General features: G+C 51.8%; 1 protein-coding gene across 1 annotated transcript in view; it reads right to left on the bottom strand.

Annotated features, from left to right (window-relative positions):
- Window positions 1-502: 502 nt before the first annotated feature.
- The window catches only part of BUD13 (BUD13 spliceosome associated protein), an 81203-nt gene continuing 55860 nt past the window's right edge, over window positions 503-25845 (bottom strand). The window contains 5 exon segments of the mRNA XM_075328606.1: window positions 503-1118; window positions 9288-9369; window positions 9467-9511; window positions 9514-9650; window positions 15241-15379. Coding sequence (XP_075184721.1) covers window positions 1025-1118; window positions 9288-9369; window positions 9467-9511; window positions 9514-9650; window positions 15241-15379 — 497 coding nt within the window. The 3' untranslated portion in view covers window positions 503-1024.

Raw genomic sequence — 25845 nt, 5'->3', positions numbered from 1 at the left:
CCCGAGGCTAGAGCCAGAGAGAGCCCGAGGCTAGAGCCAGAGAGAGCCCGAGGCTAGAGCCAGAGAGAGCCCGAGGCTAGAGCCAGAGAGAGCCCGAGGCTAGAGCCAGAGAGAGCCCGAGGCTAGAGCCAGAGAGAGCCCGAGGCTAGGAGCCAGAGAGAGCCCGAGGCTAGAGCCAGAGAGAGCCCGAGGCTAGAGCCAGAGAGAGCCCGAGGCTAGAGCCAGAGAGAGCCCGAGGCTAGAGCCAGAGAGAGCCCGAGGCTAGAGCCAGAGAGAGCCCGAGGCTAGAGCCAGAGAGAGCCCGAGGCTAGAGCCAGAGAGAGCCCGAGGCTAGAGCCAGAGAGAGCCCGAGGCTAGAGCCAGAGAGAGCCCGAGGCTAGAGCCAGAGAGAGCCCGAGGCTAGAGCCAGAGAGAGCCCGAGGCTAGAGCCAGAGAGAGCCCGAGGCTAAAGCCACAGAGAGCCCGAGGCTAGGAGCCAGAGAGAGCCCGAGGCTAGAGCCAGAGAGAGCCCGAGGCTAGAGCCAGAGAGAGCACGAGGCTAAGAGCCAGAGAGAGCCCGAGGCTAGGAGCCAGAGAGAGCCCGAGGCTAGGAGCCAGAGAGAGCCCGAGGCTAGGAGCCAGAGAGAGCCCGAGGCTAGAGCCAGAGAGAGCCCGAGGCTAGAGCCAGAGAGAGCCCGAGGCTAGGAGCCAGAGAGAGCCCGAGGCTAGAGCCACAGAGAGCCCGAGGCTAGAGCCAGAGAGAGCCCGAGGCTAGAGCCAGAGAGAGCCCAAGGCTAGGAGCCAGAGAGAGCCCAAGGCTAGAGCCAGAGAGAGCCCAAGGCTAGACGACTAATACTGATCATGAGTGCCATAGTCTCCCAATGGAGCGGTAAAGTTCTCCATCCGGCTCCTCCTGACCACGACCTTTCTAGGTGATAATTATGGGGACCGGAATATCCCATAAATAAGGAAAATGTAAATATGGAGGAGTCATTGCATTCTTGCAGGCCGGGTCCAGTGCACTGACCGGTGACACCACATGGATTCACATATCTTCTACGCTCCACTTGTAAGCAGACTCCTGCGTCGCTTTCTTTTCGGACATTCTTGCAAAATACTGGTTCTCAAATCCGTTGGACCTAGAGGGTAGGGAAAAGGCCAGATGTTTTTGGTTGTCATTATGATTTAAAAAGAGAAAATGCAGTAGTTTGACAAAAAATAGCTTCACCCAACCCCTAATCATGAGTGGAAAAAAGATTTTCATTCGTATTCTCTGAGAAAAAAGGCCAAGAAAGCAACACATCTGCCAGGGTGTGTAAACTTTTGAGCACAACTGTACATTGGCCAAGGCCAAGTCGACCCCACATATTGTAATGTAGATTTCATTAGGGGTTTTACCCACAAATAAAGGGGTGGTGTGACGCCGGTCACTTCTGCTTCAGAGGGGAGAGGTGCCACTGACTATGTAACCCCACATACCCGAGACGTGTGCACAACTGGCAGGGGTCATAGTGCATAAGAAATGCAATGTATCATCACAGGCGCTACTCACTATTGTTCCAACAACCACCTTTATCAGTTATAATAGACTGATAAAGATAAAACTGGTAACTAGTGATGAGCGGGCACTACCATGCTCAGGTGCGCAGTACTCGTAACTAGTGATGAGCAGGCACTACCATGCTCGGGTGCTCAGTACTGGTAACTAGTGATGAGCGAGCACTACCATGCTCGGGTGCTCAGTACTGGTAACTAGTGATGAGCAGGCACTACCATGCTCGGGTGCTCAGTACTGGTAACTAGTGATGAGCGGGCACTACCATGCTCAGGTGCTCAGTACTCGTAACTAGTGATGAGCGGGCACTACCATGCTCGGGTGCTCAGTACTGGTAACTAGTGATGAGCGGGCACTACCATGCTCGGGTGCTCAGTACTGGTAACTAGTGATGAGCGGGCACTACCATGCTCAGGTGCTCAGTACTCGTAACTAGTGATGAGCGGGCACTACCATGCTCAGGTGCTCAGTACTGGTAACTAGTGATGAGCGGGCACTACCATGCTCAGTACTCGTAACTAGTGATGAGCAGGCACTACCATGCTCGGGTGCTCAGTACTGGTAACTAGTGATGAGCGGGCACTACCATGCTCTGGTGCTCAGTATTGGTAACTAGTGATGAGCGGGCACTACCATGCTCGGGGGCTCTGTACTCGTAACTAGTGATGAGCAGGCACTACCATGCTCGGGTGCTCAGTACTGGTAACTAGTGATGAGCGGGCACTACCATGCTCGGGTGCTCAGTATTGGTAACTAGTGATGAGCGGGCACTACTATGCTCAGTACTCGTAACTAGTGATGAGTGGGCACTACCAAGCTCGGGTGCTCAGTACTGGTAACTAGTGATGAGTGGGCACTACTATGCTCAGGTGCTCTGTACTCGTAACTAGTAATGAGCGTCATTGTCTATATCAGTCCATACACAATGAATGGAGAGTAGTGCGAGTGCCGGCCTCATGCTCTCTTCTCAGGATCACGATGACCCAGCAGCTGACCATACTGTAAACCGGACGGTTCTGCTGCTGCATCAGGATTTCAGGGAATCCTTGTTGCAGAATCCAGATTTTTCCTATTGCCGGGTCACTCCTGCATGTCAGGAAGCGGTATGGGCAAAAGAGAAATAGAGAATGCAACAGAATATTCTTTGGATTTGGTCTTCATTGTATAATATTTTGTCCACACGAGTTTCAAGGGTCTTTCCAATAAGTGAAAGCTATTACTAACGTACTGAGAACTGGGGGGGGGCGACCACTGGGACCCACAGCCTTCCAAAAACTTTGATTGTACTGAGCTCTGAGCACGTGCACCTCCGTACCCATTCATTCTCTATAGGGCAGCAGAGTGCAACACTTGGCTATTAATGGCAGTCCCATAGACAATGAATGTAGCGGTGATCGGACCCGCAGCGATAAGTGAATAAAAGAAGGGAATTTTGTTTACTTACCGTAAATTCCTTTTCTTCTAGCTCCAATTGGGAGACCCAGACAGTGGGTGTATAGCTACTGCCTCTGGAGGCCGCACAAAGAACTACACTTAAAAGTGTAAGGCCCCTCCCCTTCTGGCTATACACCCTCCCGTAGGAGTACAGATTCCTCAGTTTTAGTACCAAAGCAAGAAGGAGGAAAGCCAATAACAGTTTCAAAAACAAATTCAATCCGATAACTAGATCGGAGAACTTAAGAAACAACGTGAACAACATGTGCACCCGAAAAAACGAAACCCTAAAAACAGATAGGGCGGGTGCTGGGTCTCCCAATTGGAGCTAGAAGAAAAGGAATTTACGGTAAGTAAACAAAATTCCCTTCTTTTTCGCTCCTAATTGGGAGACCCAGACAGTGGGACGTCCAAAAGCAGTCCCTGGGTGGGTAAAAAGATACCACATGAACGGGCTGTCATACAGCCTCTTCCTACAGGTGGGCCACCGCCGCCTGAAGGACCTGTCTACCTAGGCTGGCGTCTGCCGAAGCGTAGGTATGCACTTGATAGTGTTTGGTAAACGTGTGCAGACTCGACCAGGTAGCCGCCTGGCACACTTGCTGAGCCGTAGCCTGATGCCTCAACGCCCAGGACGCACCAACGGCTCTGGTAGAATGGGCCTTCAGTCCAGATGGAATCTGAAGCCCAGCAGAACGGTATGTGTGAAGAATTGGTTCCTTGATCCACCGCGCCAGGGTGGATTTGGAAGCTTGCGATCCCTTATGCTGACCAGCGACTAGGACAAAGAGCGCATCCGAACGGCGTAGAGGCGCCGTGCGAGAAATGTAAATCCTGAGTGCTCTCACCAGGTCCAACAGATGTAAACCCTTTTCAAATTGGTGAACTGGATGCGGACACAAAGATGGCAAAGTGATATCCTGATTGAGATGAAAGGAAGAAACCACCTTGGGAGAAAACTCTGGAATTGGACGCAGTACTACCTTGTCTTGGTGAAATACTAGGAAGGGAGATTTGCAAGATAACGCCGCTAGCTCGGACACTCTTCGAAGAGACGTGACCGCTACAAGAAAAACTACCTTTTGTGAAAGCCGAGAAAGGGGAACCTCTTTCAAAGGCTCGAAAGGCGGCTTTTGAAGAGCAAGGAGAACCTTGTTCAGATCCCAGGGTTCCAATGGCCGTCTGTAAGGAGGAACGATATGACAAACTCCTTGGAGAAACGTGCGTACTTTAGAAAGCTGTGCCAAGCGCTTCTGAAAGAATACGGATAACGCGGAGACTTGACCCTTAAGCGAGCTAAGGGACAAACCTTTTTCCAACCCAGACTGCAGGAAGGAAAGAAAAATTGGCAATGCAAATGGCCAGGGAGAAAACCCTTGAGCCAAGCACCACGCTAAGAATATCTTCCACGTCCTGTGATAGATCTTAGCTGAGGATGGTTTTCTAGCCTGTCTCATTGTGGCAACAACTCCCTGAGATAAACCTGAGGCCGCTAGGATCCAGGACTCAATGGCCACACAGTCAGGTTCAGGGCCGCAGAATTCAGATGGAAAAACGGCCCTTGAGACAGCAGATCTGGACGGTCTGGTAGTGCCCACGGTTGGCCTACCGTGAGATGCCACAGATCCGGGTACCACGACCTTCTTGGCCAATTTGGAGCGACGAGTATGGCTCGCTGGCAGTCGGACTTGATTTTCCGGAGAACTCTGGGTAACAATGCTAGAGGTGGGAACACATAGGGGAGTCGGAATTGCGACCAATCCTGAACCAAGGCGTCTGCCGCCAGCGCTCGGTGATCGTGAGACCGTGCCATGAAAACTGGGACCTTGTTGTTGTGCCGTGACGCCATCAGATCGACGTCCGGCGACCCCCAGCGGCAACAGATCTGTTGAAACACGTCCGGGTGAAGGGACCATTCTCCTGCGTCCATGCCCTGGCGACTGAGAAAGTCTGCTTCCCAGTTTTCCACGCCTGGGATGTGAACTGCAGATATGGTGGATGCTCTGCTTTCCACCCACGTCAAAATCCGCTGGACTTCTTGAAAAGCTTGGCGACTGCGTGTTCCCCCTTGGTGGTTGATGTACGCCACCGCCGTGGAATTGTCCGACTGAATCCGAATCTGCTTGCCTTCCAGCCATTGTTGGAAGGCTCGCAGGGCAAGATAGATTGCTCTGATTTCCAGAACATTGATCTGCAAGGTGGACTCTTCCTGAGTCCACGTCCCCTGAGCCCTGTGGTGGAGAAACACCGCTCCCCACCCTGATAGGCTCGCATCTGTCGTGACCACTGCCCAGGACGGGGGAAGGAACGACTTTCCCTGTGACAATGAGTTGGGGAGAAGCCACCAACGTAGAGAGTCCTTGGCAGTCTGAGAGAGGGAGACAGTCCTGTCGAGGGACGTCGATTTCCCATCCCATTGGCGCAGAATGTCCCATTGGAGAGGGCGCAGATGAAACTGCGCGAACGGGACTGCCTCCATTGCTGCTACCATCTTTCCTAGGAAATGCATGAGGCGCCTCAGTGAGTGCGACTGGCTCTGAAGGAGAGATTGCACTCCAGTCCGTAGCGAGCACTGCTTGTCCAGTGGAAGCCTCACTATCGCTGATAGAGTATGAAACTCCATGCCAAGATAAGTCAGAGATTGGGTCGGGGTTAGATGAGACTTTGGAAAGTTGATAATCCACCCGAAAGTCTGGAGAGTGTCTAGCGCCACCTTCAGACTGTGTTGGCATGCTTCTTGAGAGGATGCCTTTATAAGCAGGTCGTCTAGGTACGGGATGACCGAGTGACCCTGCGAGTGCAGAACAGCTACTACTGCTGCCATGACTTTGGTGAAGACCCGGGGGGCTGTTGCCAGACCGAAGGGTAACGCTACGAACTGTAGGTGCTCGTCGTGTATGACGAAACGTAGGAAACGCTGATGCTCTGGTGCAATCGGCACGTGGAGATACGCATCTTTGATGTCTATTGATGCTAGAAAATCTCCCTGAGACATTGAGGCTATGACGGAGCGTAGGGATTCCATCCGGAACCTCCTGACTTTTACGTGTCTGTTGAGCAACTTCAGATCCAGGACGGGACGATACGATCCGTCCTTTTTTGGGACCACAAACAGATTGGAGTAAAAACCGTGACCCTGTTCCTGAAGAGGGACGGAGGTCACCACTCCTTCCGCCTTTAGAGCGGCCACCGCCTGCAACAGAGCATCGGCTCGGTCTGGTGGTGGAGAAGTTCTGAAGAAACGAGTTGGCGGACGAGAACCGAACTCTATCCTGTACCCGTGAGATAGAATATCTCTCACCCAACGGTCTTTGACATTTGCTAGCCAAATGTCGCCAAAGTGGGACAGCCTCCCACCGACCGCGGGTGTGGGCATCGGAGACCGCAAGTCAGGAGGACGTCGTTTTGGCAACGGTTCCTCCGGCTGGTCTTTTTGGGCGTGACTGAGACCTCCAAGAATTTGAACGTCTCTGGTCCTTTTGAGTCTTTTTTGACGAGGCGAATTGGGACCTGCCCTGTCCTCGAAAGGACCGATAACCAGACTGACCCCTCCTCTGTTGGGGCTTGTTTTGTCTGTGTTGCGGTAAGGAAGAGTCCTTACCCTTGGAGTGTTTGATGATTTCATCCAAACGCTCGCCAAACAATCGGTCACGAGAAAAAGGCAAATTGGTTAAGCACTTCTTGGAATGAGAATCTGCTTTCCAATGTCTCAACCACAGAGCCCTACGCAAAACAAATGAGTTGGCTGACGCCACTGCCGTGCGGCTTGTAGCGTCAAGAACAGCATTAATCGCGTACGACGCGAATGCCGCCATTTGCGAGGTCAATGGTGCTACCTGCGGGGCAAATGCACGTGTGACTGAGTCGACTCGCGCAAGCCCGGCCGTGATAGCTTGGAGTGCCCATACGGCCGCAAAAGAAGGCGCTAATGACGCTCCAATCGCTTCATAGATGGATTTCAGCCAGAGCTCCATCTGCCTGTCAGTGGCATCTTTAAGTGCCGCTCCATCTTCAACAGCAACCAAGGATCTGGCTGCAAGCCTGGAAATTGGAGGATCCACTTTTGGACACTGGGTCCAACCCTTGACCACTTCAGAGGGAAAAGGGTAGCGTGTATCTTTAAGTCGTTTAGGAAAACGCCTTTCAGGATAAGCGTGGGGTTTCTGGATTGCGTCTCTGAAGTCAGCGTGGTCCAGAAAAGTGCTTAATGTACGCTTAGGGTATCTGAAATGGATTCTCTCGTGCTGCGAAGCTGACTCCTCTACAGGAGGAGCTGGTGGGGAAATATTCAACATCTTATTGATGTTAAATATAAGATCATTAACTATTGCGTCACCATCTGGTGTATCTAGATTGAGAGCGGTCCCAGGATCAGAATCCTGATCAGTTAAGTCCGCCTCATCACCCATAGATTCATCCCGCTGGGATCCAGACCATTGAGATGAATGTGAGGGCCCGTCATAACGAGCCCGCTTAGGCTGCCCGGGGCCATCGTCCGAGTCAGAGTCTTCACCCTGAGGTGTAGATGCCCGTCCCGGAGCTAGGAGCTGAGGGGGACCAGGGGGCAATACATGCACAGTGTCCGTGGTCTGAAGTACAGGCCTAGCTCGCAATGTGTCAAGAATTTGTGACATAGTGAGAGACATTCTGTCAGCAAAAGCTGCAAACTCAGTTCCTGTCACCTGGACAGCATTCACAGGTGGTACACCCTGGGACACGTCCAGCAGAGGTCCCGACTGTGCAAGCGCCGCAGGGGCCGAGCACTGCACACAATGGGGGTCCGTGGAGCCTGCCGGTAGAAAAGTCCCACATGCGGTGCAGGAAGCATACAATGTCTGTGCCTTGGCACCCTTGCGTTTTACGGGCGACATGCTGCTGGCTCTCTGCATGTGAGAGAGTCTATAGCCAAAGGGCGACCAGCGCTATGCAGTACAAAGTATTTGTAGAAACAAAATACTAAGAATACTACGAGCACAAGAGGGGGTGAGCCCTGAGGGCTGCTTACCGCCCGCTGAACAGCGGGTAAAAGGCTGCAGAATGCCTTGTCTGGGTCTCCCCGGCTCCCCTCTGCAGCTCAGCGTGTCAGCAAGAATGGCTGCCGGCTTCTGTGGAGAGGGGCGGTCCGTGGGAGTTCCCAAACAAAAGTGCGGGAACAGTGTCCCCTCTGTGCTGACTGTGAGGGCTGGAGTATGTAAAAACGACTCCAGCCCTCAGCGCTGATGCACTGGCCAGCGTCCCGCCCCTCTCCTGACTGGCAGGTCTGTGGGCGGGAACGAACGAAAGCAGGCCGCAAAAGCCGGGGACTCGAGTTATCAGCGCGGCCGCCGTAAAAGCGCGGGCCGCGCTGAAGTCCCCGGCGCACCGCAAGTGCCAGCCGCGCCGCTGTTCGAGCGGCCGGCGCGACCGAGTTCTAGACGTGGGCAGCGTCCCGCCCCTCTCCTGACTGGCAGGTCTGGGGGCGGGAACGAAAGGAAGCAGGCCGCAAAAGCCGGGGACTGTAGTTATCAGCGCGGCCGCCGTAAAAGCGCAGGCCGCGCTGAAGTCCCCGGCGCACTACAAGTGCCAGCCGCGCCGCAGTCCCAGCGGCCGGCGCAGCCTATTCCCATAAATGTGCCTGCTTCAGCAAAGCTGAATGAGGCCATGGCACAGGCGCCGCAGCGCTGATGTCCCCCGGCGCACTACAACACCCAGCATGCTGCGGTGTGAGCGCCAGATACACGGGGACACAGAGTACCTTGAGGAAGCAGGGCCATGTCCCTGATGTACTCCGCTCCATCCAGCATCTTCTCCAGGGGCTGTAGATGGAGCACGGTCTCTGTGCCTGGAGACCAGTAAATCCCACTTCACCCAGAGCCCTGTAAAAAGGGATGGGGAAGGAATCAGCATGTGGGCTCCTGCCGCCCGTACCCGCAATGGGTACCTCAACCTTACAAACACCTCCGACATAAGTGGGGTGAGAAGGGAGCATGCTGGGAGTCTGTATAGACCCTCTTTTCTTCCATCCGACATAGTCAGCAGCTGCTGCTGACTAAAAACAATGGAGCTATGCGTGCGTGTCTGACCTCCTTGCGCACAAAGCTAAAACTGAGGAATCTGTACTCCTACGGGAGGGTGTATAGCCAGAAGGGGAGGGGCCTTACACTTTTAAGTGTAGTTCTTTGTGCGGCCTCCAGAGGCAGTAGCTATACACCCACTGTCTGGGTCTCCCAATTAGGAGCGAAAAAGAAAATATTTTTCAATTGTGGCAAACCTCACATTTAATGAATTTTGTCAGTTTGTATTGGTGATACGTTACCAGCTCGATCATGTAGTCTCTTACCTGTCCACCCCGTCCCAGCGGTAGCCTGGCCATATATTGAATCTGTTCAGTGGAGGATTGGGCCCTTGTATCTTGGGGCGTTCTACAGAGTGAAGTCCAAGAGTCACATCATCATCATCCTCCTGTACAATAATCGTACTACAGGGTAAATATCTATATACACATGCACGTTACATTACCCTTCTTTCCTTTGCTTTCTTTGTCCATCTTCTTTTTCAGGAATTTGCCATAGGATCGCCGTCCCTCTCCTGCTCCCGCAGCATCCGGTCCAGGTCCTCGTCGTCAATGTACCGAGCAAGCGGCTTTGACATCTCTAGGGCAGCGTTCTCCATGTTCTGACGCTGCTGCTCTTGTTGGGCCAAACTGATGGAAAAACAAGCAGAACATTACCTTACATTTACACAGATATTCATAGGAGTTGTCCAGGACTTTGATACTGATGGTCCATCCTTAGTACAAGCCCTCGATCGGAATTATGGGGGTTTGAAACCCGGCTCCGATCAGCTGTATGCTGAATATAGAACCAGAACAGCACAGCGCCATCCACTTTGTAGTGGACGGTCCTGGGTACTGCAGCTCAGCTTCTATTGAAGTACATAGGAGCTGCAGTACCCAAACTGACCACTCTATGGTGTATGGAGCTGTGCACTAAACTTCTGGCTGCCATAGGATCTGGTAACCGCTGATCGGTTGGGGTACAGGGTGTTGAATCCGCACCAATATCCTACACATACCTCATCAAAAAATAAGTGGGCATCCTCAAAGCTTCATTATATTAACCCCTTAACGACCGCGGGCAGTAAAATTACGTCCTAGCGGTCATCGGGCTAATCTCCCATTGATTTATACAGCTGAGATGTGTGCCTGCTAGGCATGAGCGGAATCGTTATCCGCCCCGTTCCGTTTAATCCCTTAAATGGCGCTGTCAATAAGTGACAGCGCCATTATAATCGCGAGCACGTGGTGAACATTTACATACCGCAGATACCGGTGATCGTGTTGCTGGGTGAGACAGTAAACGAGCGTATCTGCTGTTCACAGCTGTGTAGCTGTGATCAGCACATATGGCACAGCGATCAGATTGCTGATCCATATAGTCCCTTAGGGGACCTAGTAAAATTAAAAAAAAAAAAAAGAAAAGTTTTAAAAAAGTTTTAAAATATAAAAAGAAGGGAATTTTGTTTACTTACCGTAAATTCCTTTTCTTCTAGCTCCTATTGGGAGACCCAGACAATTGGGTGTATAGCTTCTGCCTCCGGAGGCCACACAAAGTATTACACTTTAAAAAGTGTAACCCCTCCCCTCTGCTATACACCCTCCCGTGCATCACAGGCTCCTCAGTTTTGGTGCAAAAGCAGGAAGGAGGAAACTTATAAATTGGTCTAAGGTAAATTCAATCCGAAGGATGTTCGGAGAACTGAAAACCATGAACCAAAAGAACAATTCAACATGAACAACATGTGTACACAAAAGAACAACCAGCCCGAAGGGAACAGGGGCGGGTGCTGGGTCTCCCAATTGGAGCTAGAAGAAAAGGAATTTACGGTAAGTAAACAAAATTCCCTTCTTCTTTGTCGCTCCATTGGGAGACCCAGACAATTGGGACGTCCAAAAGCAGTCCCTGGGTGGGTAAAAGAATACCCCGATAAAAAGAGCCGACAACGGCCCTCCTCTTACAGGTGGGCAACCGCCGCCTGAAGGACTCGCCTACCTAGACTGGCATCCGCCGAAGCATAGGTATGCACCTGATAGTGTTTCGTGAAAGTGTGCAGACTAGACCAGGTAGCTGCCTGACACACCTGCTGAGCCGTAGCCCGGTGCCGCAATGCCCAGGACGCACCCACGGCTCTGGTAGAATGGGCTTTCAGCCCTGAAGGAATCGGAAGCCCAGAAGAATGGTAGGCTTCAAATATCGGTTCCTTGATCCACCGAGCCAAGGTTGACTTGGAAGCCTGCGACCCCTTACGCTGGCCAGCGACAAGGACAAAGCGCATCAGAACGGCGCAGTGGCGCCGTGCGAGACACGTAGATCCGGAGTGCTCTCACTAGATCTAACAAATGCAAATCCTTTTCACATTGGTGAATTGGATGAGGGCAAAATGAAGGTAAGGAGATCTCCTGATTGAGATGAAAGGGGGATACCACCTTAGGGAGAAAGTCCGGGACCGGACGCAGAACCACCTTATCCTGGTGAAATACCAGGAAGGGGGCTTTGCATGACAGCGCTGCTAGCTCCGACACTCTACGAAGCGATGTAACTGCCACTAGAAATGCCACCTTCTGCGAAAGACGTGATAGAGAGACCTCCCGCAGCGGCTCAAAAGGTGGTTTCTGAAGAGCCCGTAGAACCCTGTTGAGATCCCAGGGTTCCAGCGGCCGCTTGTAAGGTGGGACTATGTGGCAAACTCCCTGCAGGAACGTGCGGGCCTGCGGAAGCCTGGCTAGACGCTTTTGAAAAAACACGGAAAGCGCCGATACTTGTCCCTTGAGAGAGCCGAGAGACAAACCCTTTTCCATTCCGGATTGAAGGAAGGAAAGAAACGTGGGTAAGGCAAACGGCCAGGGGGTAAACCCCTTATCAGAGCACCAGGCTAAGAAGATCCTCCAAGCCCTGTGATAGATCTTGGCTGACGTTGGTTTCCTGGCCTGTCTCATAGTGGCAATGACCTCTTGAGATAACCCTGAGGACGCTAGGAGCCAGGACTCAATGGCCACACAGTCAGGTTGAGGGCCGCAGAATTCAGATGGAAAAATGGCCCTTGAGACAGCAAGTCTGGTCGGTCTGGGAGCGCCCACGGTTGACCCACCGTGAGGTGCCACAGATCCGGGTACCACGACCTCCTCGGCCAGTCTGGAGCGACGAGGATGGCGCGGTGGCAGTCGGACCTGATCTTTTGCAACACTCTGGGCAGCATTGCCAGAGGAGGGAATACATAAGGCAGTCGAAACTGCGACCAATCCTGAACTAAGGCGTCCGCCGCCAGAGCTCTGTGATCCTGAGACCGTGCCATGAATGCCGGGACTTTGTTGTTGTGCCGAGACGCCATGAGATCGACGTCCGGCGTTCCCCAGCGGCGACAGATCTCTTGAAACACGTCCGGGTGAAGAGACCATTCCCCTGCGTCCATGCCCTGGCGACTGAGAAAGTCTGCTTCCCAGTTTTCTACGCCCGGGATGTGAACCGCGGAGATGGTGGAGGCTGTGGCCTCCGCCCACAGCAGAATCCACCGAACTTCTTGGAAGGCTTGACGACTGCAAGTGCCGCCCTGGTGGTTGATGTACGCGACCGCCGTGGCGTTGTCCGACTGTATGCGGATCTGCCTGCCTTCCAGCCACCGATGGAACGCCTTTAGGGCTAGATACACTGCCCTTATCTCCAGAACATTGATCTGAAGGGAGGACTCTGTCGGAGTCCAGGTTCCCTGAGCCTTGTGGTGGAGAAAAAACCGCTCCCCACCCTGACAGACTCGCGTCTGTCGTGACCACAGCCCAGGACGGGGGCAGGAAAGATTTTCCCTTCGACAGAGAAGTGGGAAGAAGCCACCACTGAAGAGAGGTCTTGGCTGCCAGAGAAAGAGAGACGTTCCTGTCTAAGGACGTCGACCTCTTGTCCCATTTGCGGAGAATGTCCCATTGGAGTGGACGCAGATGAAACTGCGCAAAGGGAACTGCCTCCATTGCTGCCACCATCTTCCCCAGGAAGTGCATGAGGCGCCTCAAGGGGTGTGACTGGGCCCGAAGGAGAGATTGCACCCCTGTTTGCAGCGAACGCTGTTTGTCCAGCGGAAGCTTCACTATCGCTGGTAGAGTATGAAACTCCATCCCGAGGTAAGTCAGTGATTGGGTCGGAGTCAATTGAGGGTAGGTGGAACCTGCAGGTAGCATAGCCGCACAAGAGGTACAGGTTGCAAAATAACCCTGTGTCTTGGCACCCTTGCTCCTTGTGAACGACATGCTGTTGTCTCCCAGGAGAATGATCACTGAGGGATATATAGTCACAAGCTAACAGTACAGCCGAACAGAGAAAATGTATACAAATATAATATATATATATATATATATATATATATATATATATATATATATATATATATATATATATATATATATATATATATATATATATATATATATATATATATATATATATATATATACAGTTCGGCACTCTAGGGGGACCAGCACCGGGTGACCGGTGTGGCTTACCGACCGCTCAAGCGGTGTGTGGCCACCAGATTCCCTGCCTCGGGTCTCCCAGAGCTGCAGCCAGAAGTCCTACACCGGCAGAATGTGCTTAAAACATGGCTGTCGGCGTTCACAGGGGAGGAGGGAGCCGTGGGCGTAACTACAAAAGTGCGGGAATCTGGTGCCCCAGAGTGATTAGTGAGGGGGGAGGAGGACAGCTAAGTGTGCTCCAGCCCTCACTGTCGGCGTCAGACCGACCGTCCCGCCCTTTCCCCTGACTGGCAGGCCCGGGGGCGGGAGTTTAAGGCACTAGGCCGCAAAAGCCGGGGACTAAAGTTAAAACCGCAGCCGGCAAGCAGGCGCGGTCGGCGCGGTAGTCCCGGTCTCATACCAACACCGCAGTCGCTGCAGCGTCTGAGGCCAAAGTGCTCCATGCACCGTCCCCAAGGGGACACAGAAACAGAGTACCTGTAGATGCAGGGCCCTGTCCCTGAGGATACTCAGTCTCCTGTCCGTCAGAATCCCAAAGGGGCTGCGGAGGGAGCCCGGTCCCAGTGCCTGGATGACCGGATAGGATCCCACTTCTCCCAGAGCCCCTAAGGGATGGGGAAGGAAAGCGGCATGTGGCTCCAGCCTGTGTACCCGCAATGGGTACCTCAACCTTAACAACACCGCCGACTTAGTGGGGTGAGAAGGGAGCATGCCGGGGGCCCTGTTAGGGGCCCTCTTTTCTTCCATCCGATACAATCAGCAGCTGCTGCTGACTAAAATGGGAGCATGAGTGAATGTGTGCCTCCTTCAACACAAAGCATAAAAACTGAGGAGCCCGTGATGCACGGGAGGGTGTATAGGCAGAGGGGAGGGGTTACACTTTTTAAAGTGTAATACTTTGTGTGGCCTCCGGAGGCAGAAGCTATACACCCAATTGTCTGGGTCTCCCAATGGAGCGACAAAGAAAAAACAAAAACAAAAAAACTAAAAACCTGCAAATCACCCTCCATTCGCCCCATTGAAACTTAAAGGGTTAAAAAAAAAAAAAAAATATACACATATTTGGTATCGCCGTGTTCAGAAATGCCTGATCTATCAAAATATAAAATCAATTAATCTGATCGGTAAATGGCGTAGCAGCAAAAAAAATTCCAAACGCCAAAATTACATTTTTTTGTCGCCACAAATTTTGCGCTAAATGCAATAACAGGCGATCAAAACGTAGCATCTGCTCAAAAATGGTACAGTTAAAAACGTCAGCTCGAGACGCAAAATCAGCAGTCACTGAGCTATTGATACAGAGAAATAAGAACGCTACGGGTCACGGAATATGGAGTAAAACGTGCGCCACTTTTTTCAGACAAATGTCTGATTTATTTTTTAACCCCTTAGATACAAGCAAACCTATACATGTTTGGTGCCTAAGAACTCATACCGACCTCAGGCATCACAGCCACGCATCAGTTTTACCATATGGTGAACACCGTGAATAAAATCTCAAAAACAATAGTGCTATTTGGAATTTTGTTTGACGTTTTCCAGTACATTATATGGTAAAAAAAACTCATGGTATCATTTAAAAGTACATATTGTTCCGCAAAAAGAGCCCTCACATGACTATATTGACTGAAAAATAATAAAGTTACGTGTTTCGGAAGAAGAATGGCGAAAAAACAAACACTGAAAGCGCAAAACGGCCGGTCATGAAGGGGTTAAACCAGAAACCCCCTTTATTTCTTTGTGTAGGTCTCTGGCACCAGTCCATTTTACAACTTACCCTTTGCCCCATCTGGCGTACATCTCGTCCTTCTTCTCCTGCGCCGCCTTTTTCTGCAGTTGCTGTTCACGTTCAGAATTTAGGTCTCGGCGTTTGCCGCTTTTGTCCCGAAAAACCGTTTCAGTGTTTCTTGCGTCATCTGAAAAGAAAGATAAATCAGAAAAACCCTACAGACTTAGGGTACCTTCACACTTAGCGATGCAGCAGCGATCCGACCAGCGATCTGACCTGGTCAGGATCGCTGCTGCATCGCTACATGGTCGCTGGTGAGCTGTCAAACAGGCAGATCTCACCAGCGACCACTGAACAGCCCCCAGCCAGCAGCGACGTGCAAGCGACGCTGCGCTTGTACGGAGCCGCCGACTGGAAGCTGCGGAGACTGGTAACTAAGGTAAACATCGGGTATGGTTACCCGATGTTTACATTAGTTACCAGCGCTGTGTGCAGGGAGCAGGGAGCCGCGCACACTGAGCGCTGGCTCCTTGCTCTCCTAGCTGCTGTACACATCGGGTTAATTAACCCGATGTGTAATGCAGCTACATGTGCAGAGAGCAAGGAGCCGCGCACACTGCTTAGCGCTGGCTCCTTGCTCTCCTAGCTGCTATACACATCGGGTTAATTAACCCGATGTGTACAGCAGCTACATGTGCAGAGAGCCGGAGCCGGCAGCACAGGCAGCGTGAGAGCTGCGGAGGCTGGTAACTAAGGTAAATATCGGGTAACCACCTTGGTTACCCGATGTTTATCTTGGTTACAAGCTTACCTAAGCTGTCAGACGCCGGCTCCTGCTCCCTGCTCGCTTCATTTGTCGCTCTCTCCCTGTCACACACAGCGATCTGTGTGTCACAGCGGGAGAGCGGCTTTGAAGAAAGCGAACCAGGGCTGTGTGTAACGAGCAGCGATCTCGCAGCAGGGGCCAGATCGCTGCTCAGTGTCACACACAGCGAGATCGCTAATGAGGTCACTGCTGCGTCACAAAAAGCGTGACTCAGCAGCGATCTCGGCAGCGAGCTCGCTGTGTGTGAAGCACCCCTTAACATCACAGGTAGCAAATTAAAGGGGTGTTCTGGGAATTAAATTCTTGCCCCCACCGAGCCCCTGCTGCTTCCGGGGCCAGCACTAACCTTGGTCCTGTCCTTGACACATCAGTAATGGACATTGAGATAATCACTGTTCAGGCCAGTGACATGTCATTCTGTCTGCAATATGTCCAGCGGAAACAGTGGGGGACCAGAACCATGAATTTTTTTTCCCCCAATATAAAACACCCCTTAATGACAGCAGTGGTAAATCAGACCATCCCAAACTAGAAACCATGATGCACCCTGTCCAGGAAACAAAGGACTGCCCCCATCCTCAGTGCGGAGCGGCACAAATAAAGAGAATTTTGTTTACTTACCGTAAATTCTTTTTCTTATAGTTCCGTATTGGGAGACCCAGACAATGGGTGTTAAGCTTCTGCCTCCGGAGGACACAAAAAGTACTACACTAAAAAGTGTAGCTCCTCCCTCTGAGCATATACACCCCCTGGATAACCAGATCTAGCCAGTTTAGTGCAAAAGCTGAAGGAGAATAGCCACCCACAAGTAAAGACAGAGCAAGAACCGGAACAACCGGAGACTCTGTCAACAACAACAGCCGGTGATAACACACGGAACAAGAAACTGCCAACAGGCAACAGGGAGGGTGCTGGGTCTCCCAATACGGAACTATAAGAAAAAGAATTTACGGTAAGTAAACAAAATTCTCTTTTTCTTCATCGTTCCTTATGGGAGACCCAGACATTGGGACGTTTCAAAGCAGTCCATGGGTGGGAAATAAACAGAACAACTGAGAAGTAGGCGAAACCCAACTTCACAAATGGCGACAGCCGCCTGAAGGATGCGTCTGCCCAAGCTCGCATCTGCCGAAGCATGAGCATGCACTTGGTAATGCTTTGAAAAGGTATGCAGACTAGTCCAAGTGGCAGCCTGACAGACCTGCTGAGCCGTAGCCTGGTGCCTGAAAGCCCAAGAGGCACCGACAGCTCTGGTCGAGTGTGCCTTGATCCCCGGCGGGGGAGGCACCCGAGTACACTGGTAGGCATCGGAAATGGCCGACCTAATCCAACGAGCTAAGGTCGGCTTAGAAGCCGAGAGGCTCTTACGCCGACCTGTGGTTAGCACAAAAAGAGAGGTGCACCGCCTAAGAGCAGCGGTGCGAGACACACAGATCCGGAGCGCCCGCACCAGATCCAGAGTATGCAACACTTTTTCAAAGCGATAAACAGGAGCCGGACAAACGGAAGGCAGGGAAATGTCCTGGTTAAGGTGGAAAGGAGAAACCACCTTAGGGAGAAAGTCCGGAGTCGGACGGAGAACCACCTTGTCTTGATGAAAAACCAAAAAAGGTGACTCCGAAGAGAGCGCAGCCAAATCAGAGACTCTCCTGAGGGAAGTTATGGCCACTAGAAAGACCACTTTCTGTGAAAGACGAGACAAAGAAACCTCCCTAAGAGGCTCAAAGGGGGGTTTCTGCAAGGCCGTGAGGACCAGATTGAGGTCCCAGGGATCCAAGGGCCGCCGGTAAGGCGGAATGATGTGAGACGCGCCCTGCATGAAGGTGCGCACCTGAGCCAGCCGGGCGATACGCCGCTGGAACAGCACTGACAGAGCCGAGACTTGTCCCTTGAGGGAATTGAGGGATAGTCCTAGCTGCAGACCGGACTGTAGAAAGGACAGAAGGGTCGGCAAGGAAAAAGGCCAAGGAGCATGGCCGGAAGAGCGACACCAGGACAGGAAAATTCTCCAGGTCCTGTGATAGATTTTGGCCGAGGAAGACTTCCGAGCCAGAGTCATAGTGGAGATGACTTCAGGAGGAATACCAGAAGCCGTCAAGATCCAGGACTCAAGAGCCACGCCGTCAGTCTGAGAGCCGCAGAATTCTGGCGGAAAAACGGACCTTGTGACAGAAGGTCTGGACGGTCCGGAAGATGCCACGGCACCTCTACGGACAGATGGAGCAGGTCTGGGTACCAAGCTCGCCTGGGCCAGTCCGGAGCAATGAGGATGACCCGACGGCCCTCCATTCTGATCTTGCGCAGAACTCTGGGCAAGAGAGCTAGAGGGGGAAACACGTAGGACAGACGAAACTGGGACCACTCTTGAACCAGAGCGTCCGCTGCAAAGGCCTGAGGATCGTGGGAGCGAGCCACGTAAACCGGAACCTTGCTGTTGTGCCGGGATGCCATTAGATCCACTTCCGGAGTGCCCCACTTGCGGCAGATTGACTGAAACACTGCCGGATGCAGGGACCACTCGCCACTGTCCACGGTTTGACGGCTGAAATAATCTGCCTCCCAGTTTTCCACGCCTGGGATGTGGACTGCGGATATGGTGGACTTGGAGTCCTCCGTCCATTGAAGGATGCGTTGAACCTCCAACATTGCCAGGCGGCTACGTGTCCCGCCTTGGTGATTGATGTAGGCAACCGCTGTCGCGTTGTCTGACTGGACTCGGATGTGCTTGCCCGCCAAAAGGTGGTGAAAGGCTAGGAGAGCCAGAAGCACAGCTCTGGTTTCCAGCACATTGATCGAGAAGGCTGACTCGGACGGAGTCCAAGTGCCCTGTGCTCGGTGGTGGAGACATACCGCTCCCCAGCCGGATAGACTGGCATCCGTGGTGAGGATCACCCAGGACGGGGCCAGGAAGGAGCGTCCCTGAGATAGAGAGAGGGGCCGAAGCCACCACTGAAGGGAGCCCCTGGTCTGTGGCGATAGAGCCACTAACCTGTGCAAGGAGGAAGTCCGCTTGTCCCAACAGCGGAGAATGTCCAGCTGCAGAGGACGCAGATGAAACTGGGCAAAGGGAACAGCCTCCATTGACGCCACCATCTGACCCAGCACCTGCATTAGGTGCCTGATGGAATGACGGCGGGGCCTCAACAGAGAGCGCACCGCCAGATGGAGGGACTGCTGTTTGACTAAGGGCAGCTTCACAAGTGCCGGCAGAGTCTCGAACTGCATCCCTAGGTACGTGAGCCTCTGGGTCGGAGTCAGAGTGGATTTGTGCAGATTGACAAGCCACCCGAATTGGGCTAGAGTGGCGAGACACTCCGCTGACAGTCTGCGCTGGATGAAGCCTTGACTAGAAGGTCGTCCAAGTAAGGAATCACTGCCAACCCCTGGAGGTGCAGAACCGCAACCACTGCTGCCATGACCTTAGTGAATACTCGAGGGGCCATGGCTAACACGAAGGGGAGGGCCACGAATTGGAAATGTTCCTCTCTGATTGCAAAACGTAGCCAACGCTGGTGTGAAACTGCAATTGGCACATGCAGATAGGCATCTCTGATGTCGATGGATGCCAGGAAATCTCCTTGGGTCATTGAGGCAATGACTGATCGCAGAGACTCCATGCGAAAATGCCGCACCTGAACATGCTTGTTGAGAAGCTTGAGATCCAGGATGGGCCGGAAGGAACCGTCCTTTTTGGGGACTAGGAAGAGATTTGAGTAAAAACCTCTGAACCGTTCCCTGGCGGGAACCGGTACAATTATTCCGTTGGCCTGCAAGGATGCCACGGCCTGAGAGAAGGCGGCGGCCTTGGAGCAGGGGGGAGTTGACAGAAAAAATCTGTTTGGCGGGCTGGAAGAGAATTCTATCCTGTAGCCGTGGGAGATGATATCCCGCACCCACTGATCGGAGACGTGTTGAAACCACACGTCGCCAAAGTGAGAGAGCCTGCCACCGACTAAGGACGTTGCTGGCGTGGCCAGATAGTCAAGAGGAGGCTGCCTTAGTGGCAGCAGCTCCTGCGGTCTTTTGTGGACGCGCCTTTGTGCGCCAGTTGGGTTTTTGGTCCTTGGCTGAGTTAGTGGACGAGGCCGAGGGCTTAGAGGACGACCAGTTGGAGGAACGAAAGGAACGAAACCTCGACTGGTTTCTACCCTGGGCAGGTTTCCTGGTTTTAGTTTGTGGCATGGAAGTACTCTTCCCGCCAGTAGCTTCCTTAATAATTTCATCCAGTTGTTCACCGAATAGCCTGGATCCAGCAAAAGAGAGCCCAGCAAGGAACTTCTTTGAAGAAGCATCTGCCTTCTACTCTAAGCCACAAGATCCTGCGGATAGCGAGGGAATTAGCCGAAGCCACCGCAGTGCGGTGAGAAGCCTCCAGCATGGCAGACATGGCATAGGATGAAAAAGCTGAAGCTTGGGAAGTTAAGGTAACCATTTCGGGCATAGATTCCCTGGTGAGGGAATGCATCTCCTCTAGAGAAGCAGAGATGGCTTTGAGAGCCCACACTGCTGCAAAAGACGGGGAGAACGAGGCCCCTGCCGCCTCATATACAGATTTGGCCAGAAGGTCAACCTGGCGGTCAGTGGAATCCTTAAGAGAGGTGCCATCAGCCACTGATACAACGGTCCGGGCTGAGAGTCTAGACACCGGAGGGTCTACCTTTGGTGAATGAGCCCACTCCTTGACCACCTCAGGTGGAAAGGGAAAACGGTCATCAGAACCACGCTTTGGGAAGCGTTTGTCAGGACAGGCCCTGGGCTTGGTCACAGCGGCCTGAAAACTGGAGTGGTTAAAGAACACACTCCTTGTACCTCTTAGGCGAGGTAAACTGGTGCTTTTCTGCCAGAGAGGGTTGCTCCTCTGATACAGGCAGATTGAGATCCAGTACAGAATTAATGGACGCAATCAAATCACTAACATCCGAGTCACTTTCGGACAGATCAATGGGGCACATGGAGGTAGCCTCCAAGCCCCCCTTAAAAGGCATCCTCCTCATCCTGCGAGTCAGCTCCTGAATCAGAGCCGCGGGACGAGGAAAGAGAGGGAGCCCTGCGTCTCCTTTTAGGAGGACGGGGTCTGGGACCAGATGAAGAATCCTCTGTGAGCTCCGCTGAGAGAGCCCTAGCAGCAGAGGCGCCCTGAGAAGGGGGCTGATGCATGTTCAGCAAAGTCCGGGACAGCTGTCCCATGGAGTCGGCAAAAGACTGGGAGACTGACCTAGAGAAGGATTCTACCCAAGCCGGGGGTTCAGCCACAGGAGTCGGAGCAGCCGGAGGGACCACTGTGGGTGCGATTCCAGGCTGAGGCATCGTCAGGTTAGAGCAGGCATCACAATGTGGATATGGGCTCGGTTCAGGCAGCACGAGCTTACATGCAGTGCATATTGAGTACAGCCTTGCAGCCTTGCTCCTCGTGTATGACATGCTGCTGGATTGGGGGCTCTGCCAGAGAATGACCCCCAGAGAGTATATAAGAAGGTCCACAACCGGAGGTTGTGGCTTACCAGACCATTTGTGTGCCCTCCAGATCCCACAGCCCGGACCCCCAAGCAGCTTAGCAGGGATGCTGCAGCCAGCGCTGATCCAGAGAAAAACGCTGAGAAAATGGCGCCGGAGCGAGGAGAGGGGGCGGGACCTGCTCTGAGAGCGGGATCTGGAGGGCCAAGGAGATTTACAGGGGAGGGGACATGTACTCAGAGAGGAGTGTCCCTCCCCTGTGCCGAACGGCCGCTGGGCGGAGCCGCACTGTCCCTCTGCATGATTGACATGCGAGGGCAGTAAAATAGAAAGTAGGCCTCCGGCGAAGCCGGGGCCTAAATTTAAGCGATGCGGCCGGCGCGCAGGCACCATCGGCGCGGTTCTCAGGCGACAACCAGAGAACCGGACGGAAATGTCAGAAAAGTTACACAGCACACTCTCCCCAACAATAAAGTACAAGGGACCCCCCGAACATAAACGTCTCAGATACTTAGCTTGTGAGACGCAGGGTTCCAAGTCCCTGGGGATGAGTGCTCCGTCCAGCAGGATCCTGAAGGGCTGCGGATGGAGACCGGTCTCCTGCAAAGCATGGAGAACCGTGCTGGCTCCCACTTCAAGCCAGAGCCCGAGGGATGGTGAAGGAGCGCGGCATGTAAGGCTCCAGCCTTGGAATCAACCTTAACAACACCGCCGACACAGTGGGGTGAGAAGGGACATGCCGGGGGTCCAGACTTGGACCCGCTTTTCTTCAAAAACTTTCCAAAAATGAAAAATCAGATGAGAATGCATGTGTGGATGTATGCCTCCTGAACACAAAGCAATGAACTGGCTAGATCTGGTTATCCAGGGGGTGTATATGCTCAGAGGGAGGAGCTACACTTTTTAGTGTAGTACTTTGTGTGTCCTCCGGAGGCAGAAGCTATACACCCAATGTCTGGGTCTCCCATAGGAACGATAAAGAAATGGATAAATATACTGCAGGTCTGGGGCATATAATCTAAAGATGGCAGCATCCTTGTCATTTTGCGGTTAAATCACAAGTGGTCTAAGGTTATGTGCCCACGGGACTCTGTACCCGCATATATATCCGCAGGTTTCCCGCAGCTCATCCCCGAAATCCACAGCTATCCATTGCTGAGGGATTCCAGCGAAATATCTGCGGTAAACCTGCGGACATTCGTGCGACTTACCTGCGGAAGTCCCGGCCTCTATCTCCATAGCGGAGGGCCGGGAATTCTGCAGATATTTCCGCAGGAATAATTGACATGCAGTTACGTGCGGCTGTGGGAAATCCGCAGCATATTCCACAGCCGCACATACCGCAGCATATTCCGCAGCCGCACATACCGAAGCATCCACAGCTATCCATTCCACATGTCCCTTAGGATAACATGGGGAGTGTCTGTACTTACTAAAACCTGCGGTATTATGTAGAAAAGCCAGATAAATACGCAGGTTTTCTGCGGCAAATTCCGCGGGTACAGAGTCCTGTGGGCACATAGCCTAAGGGGTACTTTGCACGTTGCGACATCGCTGCTGCGATGTCGTTGGGGTCAAATCGAAAGTGATGCACATCCGACGCCGGTAACGACGTCGCAACGTGTAAAGCCTAGATGCACCGATAAACGATCGCAAAAGCGTCGTAAATCGGTGATCTGTGTAGTGTCGGTCATTTCCATAATTTTGCTGCAGTGACAGGTACGATGTTGTTCTTCGTTCCTGCGGCAGCACTCATCACTGTGTATGAAGCCGCAGGAGCGAGGAACAACTCCTTACCTGCGTCCACCGCCAATGCTTAAGGAAGGAGGTGGGCGGGATGTTTACGTCCCGCTCATCTCCGCCCCTCCGCTTCTATTGGCCGCCTGCCGTGTGATGTCGCTGTGACGCCGCACGACCCGCCCCCTTAGGAAGGAGGCGGGTCGCCGGCCAGAGCGACGTCACAGGGCAGGTAAGTGTGTGTGAAGCTGCCGCAGCGATAATGTTCGCTACGGCAGCTATCACAAGATATCGCATCTGCGACGGGGGCGGGGACTATCGCGCTCGGCATCGCTACCATCGGCTAGCGATGTCGCAGCGTGCAAAGTACCCCTAAGGCTTCCAATATGGATTGGGTCGCAGCAAGTTCCCACCAAAATTTTCATGATTTCCAATTTTTGATCCTGGCGCAAAAAAGGGGTGAAATTCACAGCAAGGCAGTGGCAAAGAGTGAGAGATCACAAATTAAGGCTGTGTACACATGTTCAGTACTTGGTTGAAGAATTTCTGCATCTCTCGGCAAGTAAAAATAAAAAAAAAAAAAAAAAAAGTGCAAAAATACGCATATTCTTTTTTGCTCCTTTTTCAATGCGTTTTTTTGCCTCGTTTTTCATTGCTTTCATATGGTGAAAAATGCAGGCAAAAATGCTGAAAGACGACAAAATCAGCAAGAAAAAAAAAAACGGGCAGAAAACTTGAGGTTTCTCATCGACACTACAAAAAAGAGAATTTTGTTACTTACCGTAAATTCTTTTTCTTATAGTTCCGTCATGGGAGACCCAGACCATGGGTGTATAGCTACTGCCCCCGGAGGACACACAAAGTTACTACACTCAAAACGTGTAGCTCCTCCCTCCTAGCATATACACCCCCTGCTAGCCAGTCCTAGCCAGTTTAGTGCAAAAGCTGAAGGAGGACATCCACCCACAAGAAGAGAGCGTAAAATCCGGAAGAACCGGAACCTCTGTCTACAACAATAACAGCCGGTGAAGACACACGGAACAAGAAACCTGCCAACAGGCAATAGGGAGGGTGCTGGGTCTCCCATGACGGAACTATAAGAAAAAGAATTTACGGTAAGTAAACAAAATTCTCTTTTTCTTTATCGTTCCTATGGGAGACCCAGACCATGGGACGTTCAAAAGCAGTCCATGGGTGGGAATAAACAGACAACTGAGAGGCAGGCAAACCTAACTTCACAAATGGGCGACAGACGCCGGAAAGATGCGTCTGCCCAAGCCCGCGTCTGCCAAAGCATGAGCATGCCTTGGGTAGTGCTTCGAAAAAGTATGCAGACTAATTCGAGCTGCACTATGGGGAGATAAGGTATGCACACCAGTGACTATGGAAGGGGAATACATGGAATAGCAGAAACTGCTGTGTGAATACTGACATGAAAAATTCAATAGCTATTTGTAAGAATGAAATGTGAAAAATGGAACCTGCATTACTGCCATGAATATATGAATAAAGAGAAATTTAGCTACTGAATTGATCAATGCAGAAGAGCCCCAACACTACGCCAAAGTATTTCTCTACGTTGGGGTCCCTAGCTTGTGTGTGTCCTCTCATGCAGTTAAAAAACTTACCGTGTATGGGACGCTGAGACCCAGGCTATATATACGATGTGGATTGGCAATAGGTGTGTATGGGGAGGGTTCACAAACGAAAAACTACTAACATTAAGGAATAACGTTTGGAACTCCATTCTATGTCTGAACTGGGTGCAAAAAACCTAAAAAACATCACTATGGGGAGATAAGGTATGCACACCAGTGACTATGGAAGGGGAATACATGGAATAGCAGAAACTGCTGTGTGAATACTGACATGAAAAATTCAATAGCTATTTGTAAGAATGAAATGTGAAAAATGGAACCTGCATTACTGCCATGAATATATGAATAAAGAGAAATTTAGCTACTGAATTGATCAATGCAGAAGAGCCCCAACACTACGCCAAAGTATTTCTCTACGTTGGGGTCCCTAGCTTGTGTGTGTCCTCTCATGCAGTTAAAAAACTTACCGTGTATGGGACGCTGAGACCCAGGCTATATATACGATGTGGATTGGCAATAGGTGTGTATGGGGAGGGTTCACAAACGAAAAACTACTAACATTAAGGAATAACGTTTGGAACTCCATTCTATGTCTGAACTGGGTGCAAAAAACCTAAAAAACATCACTATGGGGAGATAAGGTATGCACACCAGTGACTATGGAAGGGGAATACATGGAATAGCAGAAACTGCTGTGTGAATACTGACATGAAAAATTCAATAGCTATTTGTAAGAATGAAATGTGAAAAATGGAACCTGCATTACTGCCATGAATATATGAATAAAGAGAAGAAGGGAATTTTGTTACTTACCGTAAATTCCTTTTCTTCTAGCTCCTATTGGGAGACCCAGACGATTGGGTGTATAGCTACTGCCTCCGGAGGCCACACAAAGCATTACACTAAAAAGTGTAAGGCCCCTCCCCTTCTGGCTATACACCCCCAGTGGGATCACTGGCTCACCAGTTTTAGTGCAAAAGCAAGAAGGAGGAAAGCCAATAACTTGGTTAAACAAATTCACTCCGAGTAACATCGGAG

Source organism: Anomaloglossus baeobatrachus, chromosome 11, assembly GCF_048569485.1.
Source record: "Anomaloglossus baeobatrachus isolate aAnoBae1 chromosome 11, aAnoBae1.hap1, whole genome shotgun sequence".
NCBI lineage: Eukaryota > Metazoa > Chordata > Amphibia > Anura > Aromobatidae > Anomaloglossus > Anomaloglossus baeobatrachus.
The sequence above is the reverse complement of the archived record's forward strand: the minus strand, read 5'-3'. Positions and strand labels throughout refer to the sequence as shown.